Here is a 12055-nt window from a genome sequence, read left to right as displayed (position 1 = left end):
ATTCATCGAACACTTACATATATATATATATATATATATTTCCTTCAACACCTGAAACCTCTTACCCTCTTTATTCAATATCATGATCTTTTTTTCGGATTTTTTGATTCTCCGTGAAACATGTGATTGTCTGTTACTAATCCTTAAGCAATGTAAAAGAAATAAATGTTTTATCATCACTTTGAGTCACTCTTTCCCTTATATATACGCTCTATAAATATAATCAAAATTATATATGCTCAATAATAACTGTGAAATAGCACCACACAAATAGATTGCAATTACTTCTTTATAATAGCTGTAACATTAATAAAAAGTTACTAAAAAAAATTAGTGTGGCACTTAAAAGTATTCATTCAATTCTTAAACTACTCTAATTAAAATATTTGTGTAAGCAATAAAAATATACTTGGCATTCTAATTTTGTTCCTCTTGTGCAACAGTTAAACCAGCGTCATCGTTTTCAGAATCAGACTCTGCAAAATCTGAGTCGGAAGGAATAGTTTCTTGTTCAATTGTTTTAATCTTGTTATTTCTACAAACAGATATAAACCCAGGACAACTACACATTCCACTAAATAGTGATTTAAATGAATTAAATAGCGAATTACTGGATCTATTTATATTCATGGTAAACTGTGAAAAGCCTTTATTTAAACTTCTAAACGATTCATAATACCCTTCATTACCTCCATTATTTGAAAAATTACCAAATACACCACTTCCATTATTAACTATTGAACTTAAATATGTATAGCTTCTATTCGTAGGCATATTGAACGAACTAGTTGAACGATACGATAATTGAGAGTTTGTATTCATGTTCTTAAATGAAGACACACCAAACGAAAGAAATTTATTTGTACTATAACCATTTAACTCTCTTTCATTATTGTTTTCAGTAAATACCTCATTTAATCTCTGTTTTATTATTGGTTTGCCTATTAATTCATCCGCTGAATTTAACTTCACTTGCCCTGCCGTTATTGGTATTGGTTTTGTAAATGAATGAATTTTATGTGTTAATCTTTGTTCATTTGTACCACACACCATTCCACATCCTGTTTTTGATGAAACATTTTCCACTTCTGTTGATACATAAAATCCCCTTGCTAATTCTCCCTCTAATGCTGCATTTTGAAGCTCCATTTCATCCCTTGCACTAGAAACATGAACTTTAGGTTCACTCATATTGTTATTTACTCCTACTTTCACTTTATTGATATGACTTTGTCCAGTTTATTTTAATGTATCGTAATCGCTATTAAATATTATATTATTTAATATACCGTCTCTAGTCTCACTGCTTTTCTTTTATTCCCTACTTATATTTAATTATTTATTTATCTGTTTTTAACTATTTAGCTATATTTAATTTTTCTCACACCTTAATTTTACCATCTAACCTGATATGTATATTTATATTTTTTTACCAATTAAATTAATCTTTATTTTGTTTGCTTCTGAATAACATTATATTACGCATAAACGACATGACATAAATTTTTTTCTTTCTGCTCCTTACCCTTTATTTTTTTTATTTAAATTTTCTTTAAGTATTGTCTACCTCTTTTTTTGATTCGTTATTAAGTTATATAAAGATCTTTAATTGGTAACTTTTATATATTTATACATTTATGCATAAAAATACAAATAAAACAATAATGATAGTAGTATATTAATTCCTCATACCCAATTAGTCACTTTTATGTATATCTTATGAATATTATTTGCAATTTTCAGTGAGAAAACAAAACAATAAAAACTATTTGTAGTCTATCTTATGTAAGATGCGCTACTAATAACCTTGTTTCTAATATAAAGCTAAATACACGTAATTAAGCGCATGCATGTAGAAAAAATGGTTATTTACGTGTGTGCATGTTTTTTCACTTTAATTTTTTCCCAAATTCACTGTGAATCACCTTTATATCATTTCTTATTTTTTCAGTGAATATTACTTACACTAAAAAAACGCTTATGTGTAACGGTGTATATAGGTTGTTTATGTTGAGGCGTATAGGTGCATATTTACCATCCTTTCGTTCTTTCTACTTTCCCCCACCATACCCGTCCTTACTGTGTGTGACGCATATCGTTGCCTCTCTAGACCATGCTAAAATCTTAATAAATTAAAACAAAATCTTTTAGTTCTAAATATTTATAATTGTTTAATTTAGTTTTTATAGAAAGTAAAGAAATACTACACTATGTCATTTTTTTAATTTTATTATCTACTAAATAAAAATAGCGGGTAATTGTTAAAAATTTAATATACCATCTCGACTGTCATAATAACATGAAAAGCAAGCGGCTAATTAACTTGTTGACGAATAATAATTGGAGCGTTTAAATATTTAGAAATAACTTTTTATTATCCATCTAAAGTTAAGTTAGTTTAAAAAAGAAATGTAAGTATTACGAGATTTTTAGTGAGTTTTTGTTACCATTTTTTCAATTTATTGACTCAAACTAAAGATTAAATTCACTTTATGAAATATCTAATCATTGCACAAATAGAATGTGTAAAAGCTTGATTGGTGATTTGCACTAACATTAAAGCTATAATCAAATAATATTCTCAAGTATTAATTTATTATTTATTATCCTTATTTTTGTTCTATAATTATCTAAAAGAATAAAGGACCGTATAAATATTTCTTTTCCGTTTCGACAATATTTGTTTGGAACTTAAAAGAAAAAATGATTATAAATGAAAGTAATTTAGATAAGTTGTTGGAGTTAAGAAGAAATATTGAATATTTAATGGCAGAAGTTGAACACCGTTGTAAATTTATTTTAAATAATAGTGATAACGGTAACGATTCATCGGGTATGTTTATTTTCATCTGTTTTAATTTGTTTCCTTTTAATTTAGAAAAATTTTGTTTAAACTGAAGTAACAAATTATACAGATTCCTTAACGCTCGGAAATATAGCATATCTTGGTCTAAGATACTCAAGTACAACAAAAGCACCACCCAATTATAATGATTTAACTGGAAGGGAACTATCAAGAACACCTAGCTATAGATTCCCTTTTCCAACAACTGCACTTATTCAACTTTCTCAATTGTATAATGCAAAACCAGTAATGTGTATGAAACCAAAAATAGTAGCGAACGAAATATCATTTGATACAAAAATAATTGAAATATCATGCTTACAAAAAGGAGTTGAAATAATATATCAAATAAATAATTCAGGTGAACAATATTATTTTGAACCTTTTCATATTAAAGGACCAGGAGAATATAACATAATTGCATTTTCAAAAAAAAATGGATTTAGAAATAGTAATATTGATGAGTTACATTTTACTATTTATGACAATTTTGATGGTATAAATACATATTTACCATCAGTTTCCCCTGATACAAAACTTAATGCAACAATCAACGCCGAAAACGATCTTATTACCATTAACAATATGCAAGATGCGACTATCTTTGAGAACAAAAACATCAAAAGGCAACATTCTCACACCTCAAAGTACAAGGGATTACATCTTACAAGAGCCCCTGCATTTTCAGATGATAGTGATGGAGAGGATAGCGATGAGGATTTAAATGATGTTGTTGAAAAAGATAATAGCAAAGATAGTGGCTATAATGAAAGTGGTAATAGCAGCGAAAATAAGAATTGATATTTAAATATCAAATAAATAAAACTTATAGCATACTATTAAAATCAAATTCCTATCTTATTTCTATAATTTTGTTAAAAATGCATGTGAACTGATAGTTTCCCGCCACAAATTTGGTCGTATTATTTTTCTTTTCTACCTACAATATAAGGTTATCTGTTATTAGTTATATACATGAATTAAAGTTATTTACATGGGGAAAGGATGATATTGTTTTATTTATATAAGAATATCTGATATTAATATAAAATTTAATTTAATTTAGTTTATTTGCTCGAATTTCGAGCAATCTATATTCGAGAGGGTAAGCGAAGAATAACATAAAGACGAATTATTTATTATAGTTTATTGTTTTTGCTATTGTTTCTCGACATCTTTAACTAAAATAATATATCAATTATATCTATTTTGCTTTTTTTATTTATTCACATATCTACACATTCTATTTTTTTGATAAAAAATTAACCAATATATATTTTATAAAAACGAATTTATTCCGACTATATAATCGTGAATACAAATACAAAAATTCTTCTGTTAACACTTAATTAATACTAAAGAATAGCTGTGTAAATAAATAGATGTGGGGTCTCTGGAATAATCGTGAGAAGAATGACAGTAACAATTTAGGAGCAGAAAATTCAGAAAATGAGAGAGAATTAAATTTGAGTACAAAAAATTTAATTGAAGACTCTGGAATACACGAATCTAAGAAAGAAGATAAATTATTAGTAACAGATAATGAGAGCAACTTGGAACAGTCAAGAGTAAAGACAAATGGTGCAATAATAGGTGAGGAAAATGGCGAAGAAAAGATTGTTCCTGAAAGTGATGCAGAAAAGGTTTTGCATTCTAAGTGTATGAAAAAAATTCACAATAGTTTTGCGGATTTAATGGGTATAATGGAAGATTTTAAAAACGCACAACAAAATGAGAAAATGTATGAGAAATTTGGCAGTTGTGTAGACGAAAATAACATATTCGTTAATCTCGGTTCAATTGGTGATATAAAATGTGCTAGATTTGATCCAGGAAATTCATTACTTAACAATTCAGAGGATGAATTTTCCTCCTTATCGACATATGCAGCTAAATGTTCATTCGGAAATCTATTGACTCCAAAGCAAGTATATGATTTTTTGGTAAATATAGAGAATAAAACACTTTATGATACAACTTGTTCGGAGTCTTCAATAATATATAAACTTGGTAATTATTCGATGTTTAAACAATGCTATAGAGGAATGATGGGTGTTCAAGGGAGGGAGTTTCTATTAATAGGAAGCAACTATATACTATCTGAAGACTGTTATGTCCTAATAGCAACTTCAACTAATGAAACTAAAAACATATTTAGTGACGAGGAGATCCATGTTAAAGACTCTTATGTAAGGGGTGAGATAGTATATGTAGGTTTTGTAGTTCGGAAATATAAGGGTGAAACCGAATTATTTTTCGCTCAAAAAATGGATTTGGGAGGTACTGTTCCACTTATGTTGCAAAGGATAGTACTCTCAACTCAACTACAAAGCTTAAATGCACTAAAAAAACATTTAATAGAAAATAAAGATCTTTATTTCTCTAGATCTGTTAGAAGAGACTCAATTAAAGAAGAAAAAAATGATGATTAATAAAAAAAATTACGTATGCTCGTTAATATTTAAAATAATGTTCAATATGTCAATAAAGTTAAATAATATTAAATTATATGTATAAATATATTTATATATCTGTAATATTCCCTAAATATTGATATTTAAAGCCATTTTTTAAACCAAAACTATTAAATATATTAAATCCAAAGTTACTTGTTATTAGTTATAGTTTAAATTATCATTCTCTATATATACACCTGTATTATTATCAACGGTAGTGTATTCATCGGAAATATTCGGCTCATTAATCATAAATTCACTCAATACTTGTCTTCTATGAATTCCAGTTAATATTAAAAATTGAAGAATAAAAATAATATAAACCCAAAGTGACAAAGTAATAATACTTTTATTGTCAGAAAAACTGTCATTTAAGAATGCATATATACCTAAAGATGAAAGAAAAAATCCATTTAATAACAATGTTTTTGTGTTACAAGACTGTAAACTATTATTCGTATTTTCTATTTGTTCTATATTATTCGAGTTACTTCCCATATAATACGAATATATATTACTACCATACAATCTGTTAAATACCACCCTAAATGATGTTTGTAATGTTATGTCTGTAAATATAACTCCTATATCCCTGATTCTTTTCCCGTTTTTACCATCACAGTAATCATCTTCCGAATCCGAAATTTCTATATTTACAGAACCGCTTCTACATATTGTACACGTTCCCGTTTCTCTATGCACTGCTTCACCCAATATCATGCTCCTAAAAGCATCCATCTTTCTGGAGTTGTCCCATCTATACCAACATTTGCTGTGTACTAGGGCGTAACACTGAGTACAACATCTTTTTAATTTTCTGCCACTAGAATCTTCTAAACATATAAAACATGTATCACTTGCTCCATTAACATCATTTTTTTCGTCTTCTATTATTACATAATTTGACATTATTTTATCATCAAGATATATATATATTCAAGTTTCGAACATTCCCCTTATTGTTATTTTAATGTAAAAGTATACTGTTATTTTTCTTTAATACCAAAAATATTATTATTTTAATTGAATTATATGTATGAATGTTATTAATATTAGTAATTTTACTTTTTATTCCTTCTATTCATAAAATAATGTCGTTCTTTATGACATTTATTTATACTTCAAAGTTGGAACTGATAAAAGAAATAGGTTAAACCAAACAAATATTTCTTTTCTTCTTTTATACTTAAATACTCAGAGCATGTTTGGGTCTGTTATTTGTATTAATTTATTACTATTTTATTGAATCCGGCATTACTTTTATTTTACACATAACCCCAAACATGTATAATATTTTAACGATACAAAATTATAACAAAGGCGGGTAAGCAAAAAATTAATTAGAACTTTGCCTTATTTACTACCTGTAAAGCAGCAATATAAAGGTGAAATAATTGTTTTTTTTGTAAACACAACAATTGTCAAGCAGATAAATGCATATCTTGTTGACCAACTTTATTTTTATATCTAAGCAGCCCAAAAGTGAGCATTGAAACAATTAACACAGAAACACACAAATATTGAATAATGGTAATGTTAAATAACAATTTGGTGCTTAATGTTCTACATTAAATTAAACGGATTTTATAACATTAAGAATAACAATAATATTGTTATAATATTTTAAGTTCAACAAGCTTTATTTTAATTAATGAATAAAAATTACCATGTGGGACCTAGAAAAAGATTGGAGTGATGATGAAGCGTTTGGATTGAATAACTCAAGGAAAAAAAACGTTCTTAAATCGAAAAGAGACACAAATAATACCACAAAAATTATTAATTGTGGTCAAGATTTAAATAATGTGAGGCTTGAAGATAAAATAATCGTCAATAATGATATTGAAAATGATTATTCAGTTAGTAAATTCAGCAGTAGTTCAAAAATGGAGGATAATATTTCTTTTTGTGACAGAACTTTATCAAATACTGTGAATAAAAGAAAAAAAACAGAGTGTAGTGAAGCTCTTGAAAGTTTTGGTAAAGATGGAAATCCATATTCAAATAGTTCATCATACAACAAAACATATGTCGATGAAATAGACAACATTTATAATGATAATTGCTATAAAAGTCATGTAGATATTAGCTTTCTTGATTTCGATGATTACTATACAATATTTGGATTGAATTCACTCAAATTTGTTGGTAACAACAAAAAATTTGTGAAAAATAATTACAAGTTGAAAAGTAGGTCTAACAAGCTATTAGTTGATTTGGTTCAAGAGATAGCGACTTCCTTAGATAGTGAAAATAACAAAGTTGTAGAAAAAGAAATATTTAAGTTTAATGGTGTATATGATCATTCCAAAACATTTTTTGTAAAAGGCTGGGATCCTATTGAAATACAGGATGATATTGAAATGTGTTTAGATCCGAGAAATTCTATATTATATGATAGAGAACATAACAAAATTGATTTTGAGATGAATAATGTAGAACTTAATATTGAATTAAATAAAAATATTAATATGAATGACAATGCAACAATTAATGAACTAAATGTTGATTTAAATGATATCAAGTTTGATTATTGCAATGAAGATAAAAATTTGAGAATAAAAAGAGAGATGTTAACTAAAAAATACATGCCAAAATCATGTCTGGATTTAGTTAATGATGAGAACACAGTAAGAAATATTTTAAGATGGATAAAACAATGGGATGAATATGTGTTTGGTAATGAAAAGAAAAAAAATAACTTAGTAAATGATTTTAATGAAAACTTAAATGAAAATCCAGATATTGATGAGAACAAACTACCTCCGTCAACCCCAATACTATTAATAGGAGGGCCTTCAGGATCAGGTAAAACATGCATTGTAAATACATTGGCCAAACAGTGTGGATATGATATAAATCAAATTAAAATATCTGATGAGAAAATAATTGATAATTTTGAAAATTCAATAAAAATGGGAATAAATTACTCTAAAATAGGTAATTATAGTAAATTATCAAGTAATAAACCAAATATTATATTAATAGATGAATTGGATTCAATAACATTGAACAGTGGTAACACGAACAGTACAAGTGGTGATTCAAAAGTACTGTCTTCAAAAAAAGGCAATAAATTAGATTTTTTAGTAAAACTAGTTGATGACCATGCAAAAACAAGAAATGTGATAAATAGACCAATAATATGTATCTGCAATGATATATACAATAAGTCAATAAGATCACTAAAATCAAAGGTAACTACAATACTTGTTCAAAAACCACCCAAAGATAAATTAATCAAACGTTTAAAAAGAATATGTAAATATGAGAAAATATTGTTTGAGGATGATGAAATATTGAGTGAAATAATAAGAATACATGATGCTGATATTCGTTCTTGTTTGAATTCAATATATATTATGTGCCAAAAGGAGTGTGATAGTGTCATGAATTATAATAAAGGAATAACTGACTTTGTGAAAATATATTGGGAGGATCTAGAAGATTGTTGCTACACTAAAGATGCAGAACAGGATGCATCTTTATTTATTAAATTATGCTTTGGATTGGAAAATATAAATGCGGAATATAATCAAGAATATACTAAGAGTAACAGTAAATTAAAAAACAATTCTTTTATTAGTATATTAAACTATGGGGATGAAGTAATGTTGAATTTTGGGCAAGGTTTAGTTGGATTGTTGACTGAAAACATATATCGTTGCAATTTAATGAGTGATTTTTATTTTGATTATATTAAGATCATTCTTGATTCTGTATCCGAATATAATGTTATATCATCTAAGGCAAACACACTAACGCCATTTTTACAAACATCTATCTTAGTTTCTAAAAAAATAATGGGGTTGCATTGTAACCAATTTAGGCATTTAGGAGTATCAACATACACATATTCTCAACAAATAAATGTTCAAAATAATAATATATACAAGGATATTTCTGATTCCTCAATTGATTCATTAAGACCAAACACTCTGACTCTGGCTTTTAAGGTTTATACACTACCTTCAATTTTAACACATTTTAATGATATTAATTATCTCAAGCATTTATCTACTTGGAAGTCTGCGAATACAATACCAAAGTTAAAGAACATAATAAAAAATAAATTAGATTTAATTTCAGATAAAGAAGAGCTAGATTCGTTGTTATTGCTTTTGAATATAATATCAAAGATGAAGTGTTATGGCTTCAAATTTTCACAAGACTGTAATACTAGTGGTGACAAGCAATTTAAATATTCAAAGAAACGAAACAATAATTCAATTTCAACCCACATTTACAGCAATTATTCTCAAATTGAGCCAAATATTTTTTCACTTTACTCACTAAAATGCCTAAATAACTCAGTTGATACTGGTTACATTAGAAATCCAATATTTGAGCCCCTTAAACTTGGTCATTTTATATATGATCGTGGTTACTATACCCTCATTAATCAATTAATTGACTATTTCGGAGACGAGATTGCAACCAAAATGACCAACTTTCATTTTAATAAAAATGAGGGTGAAACTCATAATTTTAACAAAAAAGATGATATTGATTTAAAACTAAAAGGCAATTCGACTGTGCCAACTTTCGATGAACTTTTAATTCGTCTCAATGACGATGAAAATAACACATACATTTCTAATCTTAAGGCAGAAAAGAAAGCTTTTCATTGCATTTACCAATTTAATGACGGCTTTATAAACGCCGTAAAAATGGATGTTAAACTTTCTGACCTTATTTTGTAAAATGAAATATAATTTCAACTTATGTTACATTCTTGTTCAGTGTAACTTGGTATACACTATTGTAACTTAATTAGTTGCTTTCCTTTTTCCTTTTAAATTTAAATATTTTTTTATACACCATCTCTTTCCTCCCGTGATCCATTTGCATGGTTTGAAATCAGTTGTGGCGCCACCACTGAGAAAGTAAATACAAATACAAATAATTTTTGATCTAAAAACTGACATGTTAGAAATAAATAAATAAATTTAAATATAATTTACAGTAAGGTATCCCTTTTGCGTTATTTGTCTAATATACTTTTTCTGATAATAACGTATAATATACACTAAATTGAGAACAAAGTTACAAATTAAAACTTCAAAGGGGTAAAAATTACGGTAATAAGGCTTAAAGAATTATACTTAAGTGGGATAATATAATTCGGCTCAATTTGATTTAGCAAACAATATCAGAACAAAACTCAAAAAGTAAACACTTTGGTTGTTTACATCATTATCAATATTTTCTTTCGTTTTAAATCGTTGGTATCTTTACCTATTTTCAGTCAACTCATTTTTTTTGGAATAGGTAAATGTAATAAAGGTAAAAATAAGAGAATATTATTGGATTCACTGTTAAAATATTCAATTAATGAGGAAACTTTACATAATAGGTAATATTTTAATCTTAATACAGGTATTTGTAGTTTTAACCTTACTCAACACCTTAACTATTGTATCTACTTATTCACCAAACTATAGAGAAATAAGAGTTGTTAAAAGGAAGCTTCCAGTAAGGGCAGCTCCAAGTAGATTTAGAGGCGAACTTCTCTCTGATGGATCCATTGTTTGGTATAAGAATCTTTTAACAAGATCTGGAAATTGGAGTGGTTGGAGACCTGTGAGTGTGAACCAAGTCCCAGCTAACTTAGTTAAGCAAATGGCTGCTAGAGCTCTAAAAATTCGAAGAATGCCTCAAATTTCATTGGAAAAAGAGAGAAGAGTTATAAGATCTCCAGGAGGTACTATACCTGAAGAATTTGGTCATGGAACGGTCTTATTTCCTGAAGAACAGGAAGAATATGAAGATATTGAAGAAGCGATGTCAGATGTCGAACAAGAATTACCATCTCCCCAATTTCATACGGAAAAAAGACCTTCTACAGGCAAAGAATATTCATGGGTTGAATTGCCCTCAGACTCGTCCCCACTATCTATAAAGCCATTGGGAGAACAACAAAAAAGTCAGGTTAGAACATACAATCTTCAAGCAAGTCAAGTTCAGAGAGCTCTACCTATGACAAAGCAAATGCCTTCTCAACTTACCAAAATAAGAAGGGTGCAAGCCGCTGGACCTGTAGAGCAAAATCAAAGACCATATGGAGTATACAGAACAGGTGAGCAAAATGATATGGCAATGTATTTTGAAGATAAGCAAGCACCTCCATTGACATCAATGACTGGTAAACAAGTTCCCGGTGGTTTATTTTCAAAAATAGCACAAGGAATTAAGTCACTAGCTCCACATGATGTTCCAATACCAACAGTTGAATCCCCACATAAAGGGGCAATTCCAAGAGTATCCGAGTACGATCTTACCAGAATGCAGTGGAAATTTTTTGCTTCTCAGTACAATCCAAGACTAGATAATGTAAGAATAATAAAAAAAACACCACCACTCGGATTAAAACTATCTAAAACAGTAACAGAATGCAGAAGAAATATGTACAGTTCGTTTTTATCACAATACATAACTGTTTCTGGAATTAATTATTCAAAAAAACTAAGAAGGAATATGATTTTGTTGGTAGTTAGAGAAATTAAACAATGGTGTAATGGAATGATGACAAATTGGTATCACCAACTACAAAAAATAGGGTACAGGGTTCCAACTACAAAAGAATTTATGCGTTAAACAAAAATTGCCTGAAATGAGACAATTATAATAATGTATTAATGTACTTTATTTTACATACTCTCTTTTTTATTCAAATTATTCAAAAATATCGTATATATTTACGACCATTACTTTCACCTAACAGGCATCTATAACATAACGTTTTGTTTTTACA

General features: G+C 27.9%; 6 protein-coding genes across 6 annotated transcripts; 4 read left to right on the top strand and 2 right to left on the bottom strand.

The window, feature by feature from the left end:
* Positions 1-417: 417 nt before the first annotated feature.
* On the bottom strand, positions 418-1191 carry FG379_000245 (uncharacterized protein; the record flags this gene model as incomplete). The annotated part of the gene is made up of 1 exon (XM_067325655.1): positions 418-1191. The coding sequence occupies one exon, from the start codon at positions 1189-1191 to the stop codon at positions 418-420; it is 774 nt and encodes a 257-aa protein (XP_067183199.1).
* Positions 1192-2703: 1512 nt separating this feature from the next.
* FG379_000244 (uncharacterized protein) lies at positions 2704-3646 on the top strand (the record flags this gene model as incomplete). The annotated part of the gene is made up of 2 exons (XM_067325654.1): positions 2704-2833; positions 2916-3646. The coding sequence occupies 2 exons, from the start codon at positions 2704-2706 to the stop codon at positions 3644-3646; spliced, it is 861 nt and encodes a 286-aa protein (XP_067183198.1).
* Positions 3647-4227: 581 nt separating this feature from the next.
* FG379_000242 (uncharacterized protein) lies at positions 4228-5277 on the top strand (the record flags this gene model as incomplete). Its single annotated transcript, XM_067325652.1, has 1 exon — positions 4228-5277. One exon carries the CDS (start codon positions 4228-4230, stop codon positions 5275-5277), a length of 1050 nt encoding a protein of 349 aa, XP_067183196.1.
* Positions 5278-5460: 183 nt separating this feature from the next.
* On the bottom strand, positions 5461-6210 carry FG379_000241 (uncharacterized protein; the record flags this gene model as incomplete). Its single annotated transcript, XM_067325651.1, has 1 exon — positions 5461-6210. One exon carries the CDS (start codon positions 6208-6210, stop codon positions 5461-5463), a length of 750 nt encoding a protein of 249 aa, XP_067183195.1.
* Positions 6211-6968: 758 nt separating this feature from the next.
* On the top strand, positions 6969-10004 carry FG379_000240 (RF-C (Ctf18p) AAA+ ATpase; the record flags this gene model as incomplete). The annotated part of the gene is made up of 1 exon (XM_067325650.1): positions 6969-10004. The coding sequence occupies one exon, from the start codon at positions 6969-6971 to the stop codon at positions 10002-10004; it is 3036 nt and encodes a 1011-aa protein (XP_067183194.1).
* A 631-nt stretch (positions 10005-10635) lies between these two features.
* FG379_000239 (uncharacterized protein) lies at positions 10636-11898 on the top strand (the record flags this gene model as incomplete). Its single annotated transcript, XM_067325649.1, has 1 exon — positions 10636-11898. One exon carries the CDS (start codon positions 10636-10638, stop codon positions 11896-11898), a length of 1263 nt encoding a protein of 420 aa, XP_067183193.1.
* Between the last annotated feature and the right edge of the window lie 157 nt (positions 11899-12055).

This window comes from Cryptosporidium bovis (genome assembly GCF_009768925.1).
Source record: "Cryptosporidium bovis isolate 45015 chromosome Unknown contig_10, whole genome shotgun sequence".
Lineage (NCBI taxonomy): Eukaryota > Apicomplexa > Conoidasida > Eucoccidiorida > Cryptosporidiidae > Cryptosporidium > Cryptosporidium bovis.
Note: the sequence above shows the minus strand (reverse complement) of the source record. Positions and strands in the feature narration are given on the sequence as shown.